Here is a 19,801-nt window from a genome sequence, read left to right on the forward strand (position 1 = left end):
AGTTTTATTTTCTGCAGTTTCAGTCACCCAAGGTCAACCCTGGTCCTAAAACAGATGAGTATAATACAGGAAGATATTTTGAGAGGGAGAGAAAGAGACCACAGTGACATAATTGTTACTACAGTATACTGTTGTAATTATTCTTTTTATCACTGGTTATTTTATTCATCTCTTACTGTACCTGATTTGTAAATTAAACTTTATCATAGGTGCATGTACATGAAATATCGTAGTGTATATAGGGTTCAATACTATCTGCAGTTTCAGGCACTCACTGGGGGTCTTGGAACATATCCCCTGCAGATAAGGGGGGACTACTGTATCCAGTCACTTATTTATATGGGTTTATAGACAATCACTTTATTCTTTGAATGATAATCCAATCCTCTGGTTATTTATGCTGTTAGCCACACTGTTCCCTTTCTGGTTGTCAAGAGCTCCTTTCAGTTGGCTTCTGTGCCCTTCAGCAGCTCCCATCCTTATTTTTAATTCTTGAGGACTTCCGTAATTTTTGGCACCACAGTGTGCTCCAGGCTCATCTTCTATTTGCCCTTCCCAGTCCTGGCATCACCACTTCTTCAAGGAGAACCTAGGTTCTTATATTATAGAATGGTATTTAGAAACCAAGATTTGGGTTCAAAGTGTGTTCATAGCCACTGTGGTGACACTGATTTTAGCTCTCCCAGTACACAGAGCAGATAAACATCCTTTATGTTATATATAGATTTTAACACATATGTACACACATTTATGTTGTTTCATTATCTGCCTATTGATCTGTGTGTATGGGTTAGTGTGTGTGTGTGTGTGTGTGTGTGCATGTACTTTTAAGTGTGAGCTACCTGATATCTGATATCTCCAACTCCAGCCCAGCACCACAGGATTCATTCTAGCCTTAAGCCTTTATTCATAACTTCTTTTTCTGATGGTAACAAACCTGGTTCTCATTATCCACAAGGTATTTAGTTATTTACTCAGCCCTGGTATACATGTAAAATAGTTTCAGATTCCTAACCCATAACTCTGTGAGAAATGTGGCAACTAAAGTACAGTGTTTGCATAAAGTTCTTTTTGTCTTCAGCCTCATGGTATCCAATCAACACCTCATTCTCTAAAGTTACTTAAGTCAGCTCCTTTATTTCCTACCCCTGTCAGCATGGCTACATCATTAATTTGGAGTGCAGCTAGAGTCATCTGTCACAGTCCATAGTCCATCTTGGGTTCCCCCAGTGTTCTGGTGTGGGTGTGGCTATGGGTGCATTTAATTTGTATAGATTAAAGTGTACTCCTGGAGGTATGTAGTTTAGTCGATTTTGGCAAATTTATACCACAGAGCAGTTCGATCACTTAAAAAATTCCCTCATGTTGGCCGGGCGCAGCGGCTTACTCCTGTAATCCCAGCACTTTGGGAAGCCAAGGCGGGCAGATCATGAGGTCAGGAGTTCAAGCCCAGACTGGCCAACATGGTGAAACCCTGTCTCTACTAAAAAATACAAAAATTAGCTGGGCATGATGGCTTGTACCTGTAATCCCAGCTACTTGGGAGGCAGAGGCAGGAGAATTGCTTGAACCAGGACCCGGAGGCAGAGGTTGCAGTGAGCCAAGATTGCACACTGCACTCCAGCCTGGGCTACAGAGCGAGACTCCATCTCAAAAAGAAAAAAAAAAATCCCTCATGTTGCCCTTTAGTGGTCAAATCATTCTCTAGTCCCTAGTCCCCAGTCCTTGGAAACCCTTGATCTGTTTACCATTCCTGTAGCTTTGCCTTTTCCAACATGCCATATAAATGAGATCATACAATATGCAGCCATTTGAGTTTGGCTTCTTTCACTTAGCAGAACGCACTTATGGTCTTTCCAAGTTACCAGGTGATCGATAGTTTGTCGCTTTTTATTGACGAGTTATATTATTGTGTGGATGCATAGTTAATTTGTTTATCCATTGAACTGCTGAAGGACATCTGGGTTGTTTTCTGTTTATGGAGATTTTAACTGTGTGTTCTAGCTATAAAAATTTACATACTGGCTTTTGAGTGACTATAATTTTTCAGTTCACTTTGGTAGATACCTAGAAGTGTGTTTGCTTGGTCATATGTTTAGTTTTGTGATAAACTTCCTACCCATGAGCATGGAATGTTTTTCCATTTGTTTGTGTCATCTCTGATTTTTTTCAGCCCTATTTTGCAATTCTCATTAGAGAGATCATTTGCCTCCCAGGTTAGCTGTATTCCTAGGTATTATATTATTTTTGTGGTGTCTTGAATAGGATCACTTTCTTGATTTGACTCTCAGTTTAGATATTTTCAGTATATAGAAATGCTACTGATTTTTCTACCTGTGTAGGGTACAGTGGGACCTGGAAGGAGCGAGTACTCCATTGGACGGCTAGGGGTAGGTTTGGAATAGGCATGTGAGGCTTCCCAGTGATGCAAGTCTACCCAGATGCATAGACATTCATCAGCTAGAAAGGTCACTCGAGCAGAGGTGCACAAGCCTGGGCAGGTGTGGCTGCTGGAGGTGGGAAGGGCTCAGGGCCAGCAATGGGCAGGAGGTGGCGAGCCTGGGCTTCATAAAGTCCAGATCAGAGCAGGGCTTCATGAAGTCTGAACGTTACCCTGTGGTCGGAGGGCAATAAGCAAATCAACAGTCAGCAGAGGAGGGATTTGCTCAGTTTCAGGTTTTGTTGTAGAAACTCACAGTCCCCAGTGTGAGTGAGGCAAAAGGCAGGACGCCGGGGCATCTGCTGCATCCAGGAAGAGCCAGGGGACTTCAACAAAGGCAGGGCGGTGAGAATGGGGGTGGGTGGAGATAAAAATGATGCTACAGAGTTAGGATCATTTAAGGAATATTCAGCACCTTTGCAATGAATGTTTATTATGTATCAGATCATATTATAGGGACTGCGGAGACTGTGGTGAGCAAAAGCATCCAAAATCCCTGCCCTTGGGCAGCTTCTGTTTTAGTAAGAATCAACAGATACACATTAGAAGTGGGAAAAGATGGAAAAAGAGGGGTAAGAGATGACTTCCCACGTTTCTAGTCACTACAGCATCTATCCTCAGAATTCACACCAGCAAAGAGGAATGGGTTTGTGGTGGGAAAAGATCTCGGCTTCCTTCTTGTGAATATCTGTGGTACACGTGGTCTGGCCAGGGAGGGGGGAAACACTGGAGACATAGGCCCCGGAGTCATCTTCGTGTAGCACAGTTGAGACTGCGAGAGTTGGGGAGTTGCTCACGGAAGGGCAAGTGAGTTGGGAAGGGAAGAAGAATGATGAAACCAGCATTCACAGGAGACCAAGAAATGGAGACGTAGAAGCCACTCTCCAGGACCCAACAAAACCAGGAGTGAGCAGTGTGCTGAAACCCTAAAAGAAAAGTTTCGGGAAGGAGGGGTTAAGTGTCTGATGCCACAGGCAGGACAGGTAAACTGGAGGCAAGAAGCATGTTGGTCTGTGTGTTCTGTGCAGCTGCCGGAACAAATCTCCATCAACTCACTGACTCCAAACAACACACGTTTTATCATCTTACAGTTCTGGGGGTCAGGAAGTCCAACACGCGGCGCACCGGGCTGAAATCCAGGCGTCTCGGGGCTGGTTCCTTCTGGAGGCTCTACGAAGGATGGGTGCCTTTCCAGCTCCTGGGCGTGCTGCTGCCCGCATTCCTCGGCTCTTGTCCCTTCCTGGGATCTCTCTGGCTTCTGCTCCCATTGTCATATCTTCTACGCTGACTCTCCGGCCTCGGCTTTCCTTTATAAGGACCCATCTAGACAATCTAGGATACTTTTGTCCACAAGACCCTTTGCATAATCACATGTGCAAAATCCTTTTTGCCATAAAAGGTAACATTCGCAGGTTCTAGGGATTCGGGCATGGATATGTTTGAAGGGACATTGTTCTTCCTACCATCGTCTGGGAGAAGCAATAGGAAAAATCTTAGTGACCTTAGGTTGGAAAGATTTTAATTCAACACACAAAAAGGACCTGCAAAAACCAATGACCTGAGCATCATCAAAATAAAAACGTTTTGCTCTTTAAAACACCTTGGTAATAAAATGAAAAGGCAATCCACAGACTAGAAGAAACTATTTGGAAAACATGTATCTGACAAAAGACTTATATATAAGATATACAAAGAAGCCTTACAACTCAATAGTAAGAACACAACCCAGTTTTTAAAAATGGGCAAAAGACTTGAAGACACATCACTAAAAAGATGTACAGATGGAAAAAACATATGAAAAGATGGTCAACATCCTATGCCCTGAGGGAAATGCAAATCCAGATGGAAAGGAGAGACCACTTCAGTCACTAGGAGGGTTAACATTAACAAGGCTGGTGGTACCAGGTGCTGGGGACAATGTGAAGCAGTGGGACCTCATTCCTTGTGGGGAGTGTGGAAGGGAATGGAGAGCAGGTTCTTGGGCAGTTGAATGCATGTCCCTACCCTGTGTATCTGGTACAGCATCAACCCATTCCTTGGTATTTACCCAGGAGAAATGAAAGCCCATGTCCATACAAAGACCTGTACACAGATGTACACTGCAGCTTTATGTGAGAAGCCGAAAACTGGGAACAACCCAAATGTCCATCAGAAGGTGAACAGATAACAAATTGTCTTACAGCTGTACTGTGGAACATGGGTCAGCATAGAAGGAATGGACTACCAACGCATGCAATAACACAGGTGCATTTCAAAATAATTACGCTGAGTGGGAAAGGCCAGATTAAAAAAAAATACTGTATGATTCCATTTATATGAAATTCTAGGAAAGACGGAAAGGAGACCGGGTGCGGTGGCTCACACCTGTAATCCCAGCACTTTGGGAGGCCGAGGCGGGCGGATCACAAGTTTAAAAGACCGAGATCATCCTGGCCAACATGGTGAAACACCGTCTCCACTAAAAATACCAGAAAAAATTAGCGGGCGTGGTGGTGTGTGCCTATAGTCATAGCTACTCGGGAGGCTGAGGCAGGAGAATTGCTTGAAACTGGAAAATGGAAGTTGTGGTGAGCTAGGATCGCGCAACTGCATTCCAGCCTGGAGATAAAGAGAGACTCCGTCTAAAAAAAAAAAAAGACAGAAAGGAGATAAAGGTTTCCTGGGGTGTTGAGGGAGGAGTGAGGAGAGGCAGAAGGGAAAGACTGCAAAAAGCATAAAGTAACTTTGTGGATGAGAGATCAATGATCATATTGATTGTGGTTGTGGTTTTATAGGCGTGTCAAAACTTTAATTGTACACTTGAAATATGTGTGCCTTTTTTATGACAACTATACATTAACAAAGTTGTCAAAAAGTAAATAGTGACAACACAAAGAAAAGGAAACAAAGAGCCTTGTGTTTGGCAGTGTCACAGGTGCCTTGCTGGCTGATTCAGGGCCAGGCGTGGTGGCGGCCAGACTGTGGGAGCAGCGTCCAGAACTTCTGATTCCCGAATCATGGCCAACTACACATTTCCCAAAAAGCTCCTCACACCAAAAGCTAAACCTAAAAGTAAAACATATCATCCAACCAATCTTTGAGTTCACACACTCAAAAGAAATTCCCAGGGTGAAAAAGGAAGGGAGAGTTCAAAAAGTATGGAATTCAGTGGGAGGTGGAGCCCCAGGGAGAGCAGTGATCACAGAAGCGCTCACCAACCACACTTGGTTGAAAGTGACTGAAAGATTGAATTCGGAAAAATCCAGCTATATGTTGGTTATGAAAAGCGCACTTTAAGGAACACTGAAAAATTGAAAATAAGAGAATGGAAAAACTACATGGTTGGTAAGCACTAACCAAAAGAATGCTGATGTGGGTATATTAATATCAGAGGATGGCCTTTAAAGGAAAAGGCTTTCTTAGGGCTAAGAATGTAAAAGCCTTTATTACTACTGGTAATAAAGGAGCCACTCAGAGGGAGAGGTAACAATTCTGAACTTGTTTATGCACCTACTCACATAAGGCTGAACTGTTGTAACAGACTCAAAAGAGGAAACTGACAAATCCACTACAACAGTGGGAGATTTCCGCAGAGTTTCCTAGTCACAGAGGAAAAACTAGTACCACTACTGAGGATTTAAACTGTCAGCCAGGTTGATCTAATGAGCCCTTGTTAACACCGCACTGACCCATTAGAGAATGCACTGTCCCTTCAAACGCACATGGGACATTTGACATTTCCAAAGTAGGACCTTACACTATGTCATAAAGCCAGTTTCAACTAATTTCAAAAAATCAGTATCACACAGATGACTCTTTGATGACAGTGTCATTAAATAGAAATCAGAAACAAAAAAGATAACTAAAACATACTTCTAATAAGTCACACGTCAAAGAGAACTTAGAATTGCTGAGACAATGGACATACTATAGATTAAAACTAGTGGTTTTTAGAAGGGACACTGTGTCCTCATATACTAATATTCTCTAAAAAGTGAATGAGACATAAGGAAGTGTGCAGATTAAATGTAAACTGTGTTATTGAGGAGTTTGCAGAGGGCAGGGGAGAGGCGGGGTAGGGCTAGTTCTGCTGGAGGAGGTTTCAGCGAACACTGGGGCAGCGGGGAGGGAAGCGGTGAGGTCAGGAGGCGGGGGTGGGCTGCAGGGCCTGTTGGTCAGCACCATCTTCCCCTCCTGATGGGCTGTTAGTCAGCAGTTCACCCCGCTGTGGAACACTCACTGCAGCTGTTTATTACAGGAGACGGTCTCAATATCTTGCCCTAAAGCCTCATCTAGTTATAGAATGAGACAATCGGGAAGTGCCAGGCCTGTGGCAAAATGGAGTCTGCCTGCTTCGGACTTTCAAATTTAACCCGCTCCCACCCCTGTAAAACTCCTAGACCTCAGCAGAAAGAATACTTGTTTGCTCTAGATTCCAGCCCCAGGCCATTCCCAGGACATAACCCTGGACTTACATCAGTTTATGCTGAGAAATTATTTGAGGATCACTCCTGAATCAACGCAGGAAGAAAGTCTTTCTTCGTAAGATTAGAATCTAATATTCTATCAAATCGATGTGGTTTTTAATGTACTCATTGTATTTCAGTATCTGTACACTTCAACCAATCAAACCTGCTCTTCCAGTGCAGCTGCGCAGACTACACAGAAGAGTTATCTTAGATTTTTTTTTCCCCAGAGGCTTTTATTTTCATTGAGACTGAGGGAGGCCTCTTGCAAAATATCTGGAACTCAGACAAAGGCTGGACCCTCCCCACAGCAAGATGCCAGCCCCTGTCTCACGGGTAGTGTCCTGGGCTTCGACGCTGGGCAGCGAGGGCATTTTAGTCACTAGGGTCCTGATCATTAGCCATTTGGAAGTTGGGATGTGGGATTCTCTGGGCCTGTGCATGTAAGCGATGATGCCTACATGAGTCTGGAAGGTGACATCAAGCCATGTCGATGCTGATGGCTCCAGTGTCTCGTAGACAGATCAGTTCTTGGTGTCATAGCCGGGTTGGTGAGATGAGGGGCTGCAGGCGCTCCGCAGGGCAGGCATCACTGAGCCGAGCACCATTCCCGGCCTGCAGCAGCCTTCTCACTCGGTCATGACAGCGCCCACTCGCAGTTGCACAGTTCTCTGTGCTTGTCCAGGCGTGCGCACATCTGCGTCTCACTGGTCCTCACTTGACCGTGGGAGGTAGGCATGCTGAAGGCGTCTGGCCCTGCTGTACAGTTGGGGTGCCTGGCCCCACGGAGGCAGCGGCCAGAGCCAGTTCCTGCAGCAGATGCCTGTTTCCTTCACTTCTCTCCGGGGACGTCCTGTAGCAGCCACACAGTCCTCCTTCCCAAATGGTTTGATTTTTAATGTTTCCTTTTCTATTTGCAATGCCTTCTGCTTTGCAACTTACTTGAAACTGCAGGATCCTGTTACTCATGCTCTACCCTGCCCCTTACAAGCCTCACACAGCACTGGCTTTTGGGTGTGTGTTTGTTTTTCTTCTCTCAGTTAAGAATTAAAACCAATTTTACTTTGAGAAATCTCTCACGACAAGTCCTGGGAAACCATGCCTGAGCAGGGCCAGAGGGGTGAACAGCTTCTGTACAAAGCTTGTGTGAAGGAGCCTTGGTGAGAAACGGGGCTGAGTGCTTGGCCAGCTCTGGGCCTGGGGAACTTTGGGGAGTTTGAGCATTGACTGCCATGCACAGCAGTATGTCAGAGTTCGAGTCGTTGTATTCCCTGAGACATGCTACAGCCATGATGCCTGAGGGAAAGAAGCCAGACCCAAAAGAGCATGCAATAGTCCCCCCTTATCACCGAAAATAGGTGAGTACAGTACAATAAGATTTTATGAGAGAAAGACCACTTCACATAATTTTTGTTACAGTATATTGTTATAATTGTTCTATTTTGTTAATGTTGTTGTTAATTTTTTACTGTGCCTAATAGCTTACACTTTATCATAGGTATGCATATACAGGAAGAAACAATATATATAGGGTTGGTACTGGGGGGAGTGGTTCCAGCATCAGTTTGGGGTTTTGGAACATATCCCTGTGGATAAGGGGGACTACTGTGTATTCTGTTTATTTTAAGCTCCAGAAAAGGCAAACTAAGACCGTGTGGCAGAAAGCAGGTCATTGCGAGGAGTTGGAAGGAAGCAGGGATTGACTGGGGAGGGGCAGGGCTTTTTGGGGAAATGGAAACAGTCTAGGTTTTTATCATGGTGGTAGGTACGTAAATGTACATGTTTGTCGAATCTCATAGATCTGTGCACTTTAAATGGATGCTTGGAAATGTATATCTCAATAAGTCGTTTAAGAAATGCGTAACAAGAGAAAGAAATACTTGCACAGTTCTCTATTTTTCTTCTTGTCTTCAAAGCTTTATAACATTCCAAAATATATTTGCAACTTGGATCATTCTCGTTTTTGTTGTTGCTGTTCTTTTTGTCTTTTTTTGCTCTAACAAACCAAACTCAGAACACACTGCTTAAATGGAAGGGCACTGACTTTAAACCAGTTGGTTACATAAGAACAAACAATGCAGACATATTAATTTGTTCCTTCTTGCTGAAAATGTTAGGCAGAGATATGCTTTTCGCCATGACTTATGCAACATGCGCATGGGTCCTGTTCTGATTTTTAATGGGGTTGTTTTAAGGATGTGCTACTTTCTCTCCCTACTGTTTGAGTTTGGCTTCATCACTTGTTTTCCATGTTGATAAAAGGCAGTCCTTCATAGTTACCTCCCTTCCTAGGGGCACATGGGGAACTAATGAGCCGTTTCTAAGCCTTCCTCCTTCTGACGAAGGCAGGCATGGTGTAAACATGTGCACAGATGCCCTCTAGCCTTGTCTCTGACTCCTCTCTTCTTGCCCTCCCAGACTCCAGAGCCAGGTGCACACCTGCCAGGCGAAGGTGAGATTGAAGATAACCAGCTACCCGCATCCCCTGCGGAACAAGTGGAGCAGGGATGGAGCCAGCAAACAGACCTCAATGATTCTGAGACGCTGTCCCAGCAGAGTGAAAGTCAATCAGACACAAAAACTGACCTCTTTGAAAGTGCCTCTGACACAGAGTCCTTGTCTGGGGACCTCCCAAGGGGAGACTTCCACCCTCTAAGAGGTACCCCTGGAGACATAGAGACGCCTTGGGAATACCCTGATGTCTCAGCAACTGGAACCCCTCAGGAGCAGCATTTGACCTGTGTTCCTGGGCTTCGTGCAAAGGAAGAACTCCATTTGTCCCCTGGCTTAAAGGAAGACTCTTGCAAAAATGGATTGCGAGGCTTTGCTGCAGTCGCTGGAGAAGAGGAGGCAGGACACCTCTGGGACTGCATGACCAGCCTGGAGCGAGAGCCTCTGCAGCCAGTGGCTCCCCGACACACAGGGTGCTGCTTACAGAGGGCCACAGACAGCAGTGGCCCCGAGCTAGCACAGGGGGTGGCTGTTCAAGACCTCAGAGGGCTCTGTGGTGTTTCTCTTCAGAAATCCAGATCTGAGAGCTATCTGGGCATCCCAGTGGTCTGGCCCTTCCTTCTCTGGTGCTGTGAACTGGGTCGGAGTTGGCCACATATCCACAACAAGGCCAGGGTACCGGTGCTACCTAGCAGAGGCCCACTGGACAGCGCAGCCCCTCTGGGGACCAGGACAGAGAAGGAAAGTACTCTAGGCCCTGCAGGGGACACAGAATTGCTCTGGTCCCAGCCCCACTTTGATGTCCCCAGCCAGCCTCCTTTGAGGACATCATGCCTCCTACATACCAAGCGTCACCATAGTGCCCCAGGAACTATTGGTGACAAGAAGAGGGCATCCCCCAGACACGACTGTGGGCACACGAGGGCACTGGTCAGGGCCTGTTCCATAGCAGAGCTTTCCTTAGGGTGCCCTGAGGATCCTGTGGGACAGAATGTTGTGAAATCTGGGATCCATGTGAAGGATGGGGGAGAAAATGAACAAGATCCAAGAACACAAAACACCCTTTCCCCTGCACCCACCCAGCTGTCTGGCCTGCTTCCTGCTTCTCAAAGTGGGGCTCCTTATCTGCAGGGTCCCTGCAAGCCCAGTGGGTTTCACTTGCAAAGGGCTTCTCAGGACACTCCCTCTGAAGGTCTCCTGCGGGAAAACCAGTTAGGACACGATTCCAGGTCATGCCTGGTGGCTTCATGCCTCACTTCGGAGTTAGTGAAGCTCAATGTGGAGGAAGTGCCTGGGCCCGCTGAGTGCAAGTCGGAGCAAAGCCCAGAAAGCAGAACCCAGGAACCCCAACGCACCCAACTCACACCAAGAGCTGCTGATGAGAGGGCGACACGGAAGCACCTTTGGGGCATTTCTGTAGAGGCAGGAAACCAAACCAGTAATTACACATCAAAGTATGTGCTCAGCGGGGAAAGCAAGCCACCTACTAGGGCCAAGTTCCCACGGCAGCCTAGCAGTGAGGGGCCCCAGGTGTGGAGTGGAGACCTGATGGGCTGCTCGGAAGTGAGTCACAGTTCAGATGCCCCAGAGACCACCCAGACGTCAAGCGCAGTAGACACTTCAAAGGCAGCCGAAGAGGCCACGGTTCTAGACCCCAACGACAGGGAACAGGCTTTGCAAGGTCTTTCAGAATTCTGGGCAGCCACGGTGTCCCACTGCGGCCCTGGGGCTGAGGGGGCTGAACAGGGCTCTGGGGGTCCCCGGGGCTGGCAGCTGGAGCCCAAAGCAGTCAGCGAGGCCTCCCGGGGCAGGGGCGCGCTCATCATTGTATCTGTGGAGCAGAAAGGTCTTCAGGCCGCCAGGAGGAATGCGGGGCCCCTTCCAGAAACACTGCCCCATCACTTTCCTGAGGAAAGGCCGGGATCTCCCCTGAGAACTGGCGAAACCCCCTGTGAGTCTCCCACGGCGGGGAAAACAGCCGGTGGCAATGAGTGTGAGCCGCCAGCAGCCCCCGCACAGGGAGCTGGCGAGGGGCCTCTTCAGACGGTGGCCTCGGCCGCAGAGCTCGGGAGAGTGCTGGTCCCCCGAGCTGCTTCGGGTGAGGCGCCGAGCACAGAGGCGCCCCCGCGAGAGACACCGCGCGGGGACTGTCAGAGCCCCGGGCCCGGGGCGTGCGGCGCGGGGGAGGCCCTGGAGGGCGGCGCTGCAGCAGCCCCCGCGCTCCCGCCGTCCCCGCCGCCTCGTGGGCTCCTCAGGGCGCAGGGGCCGGGGAAGCGCACGACGTTTTCCAAGGTGACCTCCTTCAGGAGGGGCAGGCCCCTGGCGGCCGAGAGCCCGGGAGGGGTCCGGGCCCCGCCCGCCCAGGGCCGCAGGGGGCGCTCTTCGCGCCCTGAGGGGGTCCCCGCGGAGAGCCCGCCCGCCGAGGCCCGCTGGGACGCGCCGCCTCCGCACCTCCGCGACGCCAGCGCCGGGCACGAGCTCGCCCCGCAGGCCGCAGGCGACGGCACCGCGGGCCCGGCGGGAGCTGCGCACACGGGGACCGCCGCGGGCCCTGGTAGCCGAGGGCCTTTCTCCGAGAGCTGCGGCACGAAGAGACTCAGAACGACGGAGAAAAAGCTCAGGGCGAGGCTGGCCTCGGCTCAGAAGACCTTTTCAAACTTTTTTGAGTCAAAAGTTGTAGAGAAAGAGAACAGCCGTGAGCGTTCCCCAGGTTCTCCCAAGGGCGAGAAGGAGAAGGGCAGGCTGCGCCAGGGTTCCTGGCGGGCGTTTCTGAAAAGCAAGGACGCCGAAAGCCCCAAGAAGCCCGCCCTCGGGAGTCCGCTGCCAGGACCCGAAATTCTTTCCCCGGCGGAGACCGACGGCCACGGTGGGGACCGGGCCGAGGACAAAGCAGGCCGTGTTTTCAGCGAGCACTGGGCGCCCCCGCGTGCCCCCACACCTTTGGCCGCCAGCACTTTAGCTCCTCCGGAGCACAGGAGGAAAAGTGAGCCGACGGTCAAGTGCACGGCCGCCCGGGAAGGCGGTAGGTACCTACCTCCAGGTATCTTTCCTGAAAGGTCCTGGCTGGCGTTCCCCGGCAGCCCTCGGGCCCAGCGGGCTGGAATCGCGCACACCCTGCCCTCCAGCTCTGCCTGCTGCCTGGCCTGTGACAGCCCCGGCACGCCCTGCAGACCCACCAGCCCCAAGCCCCTGAGTCCCAGGCCTAGTGCTCAGCGGGCGGATCTCCACTACCCCGGGAGGGGTAGCGCCATCTCCATGGTTTCTCTTGGAAGCTGCAGCTACGTGGACAGCAGTTCAGAGGACCCTGAAAGACCCAAGATTCCCAAGGCCCGGACCAGCCTCCTGCTTTCTCTGCAGACGCTAAACCAGGATGAGCAGAAGCAAGGGAACAAGGAAGGAGGCCCGCACCCGCGCGGCCTGGGCGCAGCGCCCTGGCTCAGGAGCCTTCCTGGGAGTGAGGTGAGTATCCGAATCGCACCAAGCCTCTGCTGACCTCTTCACACAAGAGAAGGAGGGGACAGGCGGGGATCTTCCTAAGGGACGGGGAGAGGTGAAGTAAGAAGGCCAAACCAGAATTGCCCCGTTACACTCCCAGTCTCTACCCCACCACCCCCCACCAAGTGAACGCAGCGTGTGACCAATTTCTTGAACATTACCAAGCTAAGAAGCAGGAATTGGCATTTCATGGTCATGTCATTCTGTTCTTCTTAAATTTCAAGCCATCTCAATTTTCTTTTCTGTGAACTGCCTGCTTCCTAGGCACTGCCCGTTTTTTGTTGAACGGTCTGTGCAAGCTTTTGTGTTAAACCTAGTCTTTCTCCACTGTGGCATTTTAAAAAATTCTCCATGTTGTCTTCCAGTAGTTTAACAGCGTCTATTTCATCTTATTTAGAATTTGATCCAATAGGACTTATTTAGTATAAAGAGACAGGAATTGTTGGTGCTTCTGAAATGTTTAGTGTAGTAAGATGGTCTCTCCCGCAAAGCGACCGCTTCTGCCCGGGATAAGTTAGCAGGGTCAGGCACAGGATAAAGCAGACAAGGGTGGGGTGTCTCACCCCGGCTACCCTTGGAAGGAGGGAGCTTTTCTGGAAATTCCAGAAAGCAAGTGCCCTGGAGACTGTGAAAAGTAAAAAGTAAGGCTCCCTTCGCTTCTTTAGACCAAGCGTCTCCTGCACGCCCAGAGCCAGGGAGCACAGGTCACAGCCTCCCCATGCAGTGGCCTCTCGGGCACTCCCCTCCATCTGCAGGCAGATGTCAGCTACTCTTGGGCTCCCACGCTGTGCGGCTGGGAGGGCGACAAAGGTGCTGGCAGAGCGCCTCCAGGCTCGGTGGGCTGCTAAGAGGGGCGGAGCGGGGATAGAAGGGGTTTCTCAGCGGAGCACCCTGCAAGGCTGAGTGGACCGCGGACATTCAAATAGGATCACTACCAACAGGAAACCGCTTTACCTCCCCAGCCTATTTCCGCATCTGTACGCAGTTAAACATTGAAGATTTTGTTTTTCTCATTTTGGGTTACTTTTTTCATTACTATTACTACTAAAGTTAAAAAAAAAAAAAGTCAAACAATACAGATGTAGAAAGGAAAAGGCCCCTCCCCAAAACCTTCGGATCCCACTCCACCAAGATAACACTGCAGTATGCTAAGGTGTCTCATTTTGAGCTAGCTGAGATTTTATTTTGGACCAAAAAAAAAAAAAAAAAAAAAAGCCAATTGAATTGTTTTGCAGCTGGAGGCATGGGCAAGGGGGGTCCCCAGGCAGTAAACTCCCCGCGGGTGGGCTGAGGGCTAGGGCTGAGCGTCGGATGGGTCTCCCATTCCCTGTGCTCCCGTGTACAGCAACCTCCCTCCCGGGCTCTGGGGCAGCCTCAGGAGCGGCAGGCTGGGAGGGGCTGTTGTCTCATCTTTCATTGTGCTCTCACACAGGGCTTACGGGGCGGTTTCGGGAAAGAGTCCCACGGAGGGGTCAGAGCTACACGTTGCTCTGCATCTTTCTTGCTTGCTTAATACAGCAGCTACAGTGCCCCAGCGCCTCATATTCACGGCTCTGTTGAGAAGTCGCATAGCAGTTTAGAGTATGGCTAAGCTGTATTTCCTTTACGGTTTTCCTGCTGATTGGCATTGAGGTATTCTCTAGTTTGGGGTCATTAATAAATAATGCTGCAGCAGCAGCACTTTTGCGCATGTGTTCTTAGACAGCGATGCTTTTATTTCTGTCGGATATAAAAGTGGGATTGTACAAAGCGTAGGTGTATTTTAATAGCTTTCAGATTACTTCTGAAATGACTGTGGCAATCAACACTCAGCAGCAGTCTCTGAGTGCCCATTTCCTCACACCCTTCCAACTTGGTTGCCTATTGCCCTTCTATATTTTTGATCATCTGAAAATACACAGAGAACTTGATTTAAAAGTAAAGAGGCATTTTAGTGTTAGGTAACTCAGAGTTAAATCAAGTAGTCAAAAAAAGATTTACAATATTTGAATTAACAAGCCTGATGTAATAGTGATATATAAGTGTCTGTGTGTGTATATGTATATAAGCACCTACTGGAAGACATATTCCTGGAGGTGTTCCCGATACTCACTTGGCATTGTGTGGGGGATGGAACAGGTGTGTTGGGTCTCAGGCACACACCTTGACAGTTTGCTTGGTTTGTTGGGGTTTTTTGTTTTTTGTTTTTTTGCCTTTTTGTTTGTTTTTCGTTTATTTTGTTTGATTCAGGGTCTTGCTCTGTCTCCTAGGCTGGAATGCAGTGGCGAGATCACCGCTCACTGCAGCCTGGATCTCCCAGGCTCAAGCAATCCTCCTGCCTCAGCCTCCCAAGTAGCTGAGCCCCCACACATGCACCACCACACCCAGATAATTTTTAAATATTTTTTAGAGATGGGGTCTCACCATGTTGCCCCAGCTGGAGTAGTCATGGGTTTTAACAAACAGTGAGAAGATGATTGTAAAGTATCCAGCAAAGGGCCAGGCAGGAAGCAGGTGTCCAATAAATGTAAGCTCCTATTCCTCTTTCCGTTTCACTCCTTACTGGAGAAGAGGAAAGCCTAGTACACTGCACATCAAATCATAGATAGGTGAACAGCAGGTACACAGGGAACGGAGAGAGAAGCAAGCTTGGAAAGGTTCCCTCTGGCTGGTGGAACCCTGGATTGTGCGAGAACATGAAACTCCCCGTGGAGAAATGACTGCGCCATCTTGTGGGCATTCCTGGGAGAGCAGGCTCTGAAGGTCAGAGTAATTTGCAAGGAGTTGAGTCAGCATTCCCACTTCTTCCCTGCACGACAGTATTAAGGAGCAGCAGTTCTCTTATCCCAGTCTTTTACAACAACCATTCTTAGTATTTTGTTGTTTTCTTCTAGATTTATTTCACAAAAAATGTTTTATATATTTAACACAGCTTGATATCATGTATAGAGATCTTAATTTTCTATGATTTTACATCCTGCAGTTTTTTTAAAGCCTTTTAAGGTAGAGAAATAGAGAAGTCAAACAGAACAGCAGAATGCATAACTGTGTAGATATATATTGTCCACACACACCAGATGACCTCCACCGGGTCATGAAACGCCACATGCCCCACACTGCTCCCTTCCTGCTGCCTCCCTTCCTCCTGTCTGCCCTACCCTCCACATCTCACCTCATGGTGTTTACTTGCCATTATCGTGTTACTACCATGGGTGTGGGGGGTTGCCTGTTTGGAGCTTTATATAAATAAAACTTACGCATTCATCTAAACCTTGCTCAATCTATTTTGTCTCTGCCTTCTCCTGCTAATTAAGAATCATCCTGCGCCACAGATCTCCAGTTCTCTCATCATCATGTTGAATTGCTCTGAATCATCACAACACAGTGTATTCCTCAGTGAGCTGCTGATGGACTTGGGGTTGTGCCCAGTTTGGGGCTGCTGTGAATATTTGCATCAGGGGCCTGCTGCACGGCATGTGTATTTCCATGGGGTGCATTTTTAGGGGTGGCACGGTTGTGTCCTTGGGGGATGCATATCTTCAGTCTTACTAATTACTGTCAAGTTATTTTTCCAAAGTGATTGCATGAAATTATCCTCTCTCATTAGGAGTATCCTTTGCTCTGTGTTCTCATTCACATTTGGTTATTGTCGGCCTTTTTAATTTTAACCATTTTGCTAGGCGTGTAGCAGTACCTCACTGTGATTTTGATTTTCATTTTCTTGATGTCTGAAGAGGCTAAGGAATTTTTGTTTTTGTTTTTTGAGCCTGAGTCTCCCTCTGTGACTGAGGCTGAAGTGCAGTGGTGTGATCTCAGCTCACTGCAACCTCCACCTTCCATGTTCAAGCGATTCTCCTGCCTCAGCTTCCTGAGTAGCTGGGACTATAGGCGCCTGCCACCGTGCCTGGCTAATTTTTGTATTTCTAGTATGTTGGTCAGGCTGGTCTCAAATTCCTGAGCTCAAGTGATCCACCCACATCAGCCTTTCAAAGTGCTGGGATTACAGGTGTGAGCCACTTCACCCGGCCTAAGGAACTTTTTATTTGCTTTTTGACATTCTGGATACCCCTGTCAAACTAAAATGATTTAAAAAAAGGTCAGAATCTGGTTTAAAAAGAGTTTACTCAGCACAGAGGTTGAGGACTGCAGTCCAGGACACACTTCCAAGTTGCCTTGGAGAGTGCTCCAGAGAACAAAAGAGAGGCTCACATTTTTAAAGAAATAAAGGAGGAATCAGGAGAGGGAGTGAGTACAAAAGTTGTTTATCAGGAATTCTCACCAGTTTACGGAAGTAACACTGGCTGGTGATTGGCTGTACATTGGTGAACTGTAAGGTGTGTGGCATTGTATGGCTGCTCAGAGTGAGTTAGTCTAGAGCCCATATAACGAGAGGCTCCAAGAGGCAGCTATTTAGCTGAAGGGAGAGTGAGATGTGACTGCTGTTAGGTCTCAAATGCCTTTTGGGCCTGATAATTTAAAGGGCTCACATTCCTCTGATAGTTTTTTTATTCTCACCTTCTTGTGGGACATGTCTGTCCTAGTCTGTCGTCCATTTGTTTTGGGGTTTTCTCTTACTGATGCTGGAATTGCATTGTTGGTAAATGCACCACAAATACTTCCCACTTCATGTGGCTTACCTTTTCCCTGTTTAATGATATCTTTTTTTTTTTTTTTTTTTTTGAGGCAGAGTCTTGCTGGAGTGTAGTGGCACGATCTTGGCTCACTGCAACTTCCACTTCCCAGGTTCAAGCAATTCCCCTGTCTCAGCCTCCCAAGTAGCTGAGACTACAGGGGAAAGCCACCACACCCAGCTAATTTTTGTATTTATAGTAGAGACGGGTTTCACCATATTGGCCAGTGTGGTCTCAAACTCCTAAGCTCAAGTGATCCACCTGCCTCGGCTTCCCAAAGTGCTGGAATTACAGGCTTGAGCCACTGCACCCAGCCATGTTGTCACCATAATGATATCTTTTGATGAACAGAAATTCTCACTTTTAATGTCAAATGTATCCATCTTTTCTCTACCCCAAGATCAGGAAAAGAATCCCTTAAATTACCTTCTTAAAAACTTTCACGGTCTTGCTTATTACATGTAGGTGTCTGAGAGGCCTATAACTGGCATTTGTGTTCCATTTGTCTGTTTGTCCATCCTTGTACGGACACAGTATCCTAATCACTGTGGCTGTACAGTAAGCGTAGCTGACCAGTCTACCAATTCCTCTCACGTGATATTCAAGTCAATAAACTGAGCTCACTGAGTGCCACTTGAGGGCGGGCAATTTTCTAGATGCAGCAGACACAGAATAATACAGCAGAATGTGTGTTCTCACAACAGGACAGTGTGGGGAAGTCAATAAATTAGTGACAGAATAAGATTATTTCAGATAAGAGGAAATGGGAAAGAGTTGAGAGGTTTGGCGGTGGGTGAGGCACCCTTGGCTTGGAGATTTTGGGTCTGACATTTGAACTAAGTCTCAAGTAATGAGGAAGCCATAGAGCCCTGTAAGGTCCAGCCTCATATGTTAGTGACATGGAGGAATCCCCTCAGCAGTGCCATCCCCATTGGTGCCTGACACTTTAGCCACATTCTTGACAGGATTGTTTTCCTCACCTGCAGATTGCTGTAGAATTTAATCCTCCACAGTGTCACCTCCCACCTGTGAGATCGTGGCGTATTTCTTCATATGTGTATGATGCAGACCAGCACAAGGCAGTCCTCCAGTGTGAAAGGTGCTGTTTGCATTTAGAGATTTCTTTCCTCTAGGGTTTCAGGTTTGGGGACAGCCTTTGATTCCAGGGGAAGTAGGAGCCGGCGTCTGCTGAAGGCACCCATACAGGCCCTGTCCCTCCTAAGCCCTGGGCTTAGACACCTCTAGGTGTCTGATGCCATTTAAAGTGTTTTTCCCTTATAAGGAAGGTGGCTTTTTCCCTCTCACTGCTCTCAGGATTTTTTATTTGTCCTTGGATTTCAGAAGTTTGATTATGTTTCTTCTTCATGTGGATTTTTTTTTATTTATACTATGTGGACTTTGCACAGTTTCTTAAATCTATGGGTTTATATCTTTGGCCAAATTTAGGAAATTCTGAGCATTATTTCTTTAAATACTTTTTCACCTCAACCCACTTTCTCCTCTCTTTTTTGGACTCCAGTTATCTAGTGTTTGATCTTTCTTTGCAGTCTCACAGGTCCATGATGCTCTATTTCTTTGATCCTTCCTTCCTTCCTTCCTTCCTTCCTTCCCTCCCTCCCTCCTTCCTTCCTTTCCTTTCTTTCTTTCATTTTCTCACTGTTGTTCAGATTGTATAATTGTGTTTTTTCCATCTGCAGGTTCACTGATCCTCTTATCCTCTCCATTCTCTTGTGAGCCCATCTACTAAACTTTTTATTTCAGTTATATTTTTCAATTCTACAATTTCAACTTTGGTATTCCTTATATATTCTATTTCTTTGCTAATACTCTCCATTTTCCGATATGTTCCATTTTTCATTTGTTTGAAGAGAATTTGTATTGCTAGTTGAAGCATTTTTATGAGGGTCACTTTAAAATCTTTGTTTGATAATTCCTGCACCTGTGTCTTCTCAGTGCTGGTATCTGTTGACTCTCTTTTTTTATTCAAATTGTGATTTTCCCTGTTCTTGGTATGATTAATGAGTTTCTATTCTGGATATTTTAGGGAGTGTGTTTTGAGTCTTTGTATCTTATTTAAATCTTCTGTTTTGGAAAACCACTTCTGACCCCACTCTGGTGTGGGCACTACCACATTACTGCCAGGTTTGGCTAAAACCCCATATTCCGTTATTGGCCTCTGTTGATACCTTATGCAAGGATGGGCATAATGGGAATTAAGATTCTACACCAACCTTACACTGACAGCATGAGTATAAGAGTTAAAGAAAGAGGAAATAAACATGAAAAGTGGCTCAACAGTCAAAGACAGGTTTATTTTGGAGAATAAACCTGAGAGGGGCTTCTGGTCGATTTTACTCAGG

At 47.4% G+C, this 19,801-nt stretch overlaps 1 protein-coding gene across 1 annotated transcript in view; it reads left to right on the forward strand.

Annotated features, from left to right (window-relative positions):
* ARHGEF4 (Rho guanine nucleotide exchange factor 4) overlaps positions 1 to 19,801 on the forward strand; it is a 207,971-nt gene that overhangs the window by 72,341 nt on the left and 115,829 nt on the right. Inside the window, exon 2 of the mRNA XM_032263938.1 lies at positions 9,304 to 12,795. Within this exon, the coding sequence (XP_032119829.1) occupies positions 9,304 to 12,795 (3,492 nt within the window). The remainder of the gene's footprint in view (positions 1 to 9,303; positions 12,796 to 19,801) is intronic.

The sequence above is a fragment of the Sapajus apella genome, unplaced genomic scaffold, assembly GCF_009761245.1.
Source record: "Sapajus apella isolate SASKATOON/1434 unplaced genomic scaffold, GSC_monkey_1.0 scaffold140, whole genome shotgun sequence".
In the NCBI taxonomy this organism is placed as follows: Eukaryota; Metazoa; Chordata; class Mammalia; order Primates; family Cebidae; genus Sapajus; species Sapajus apella.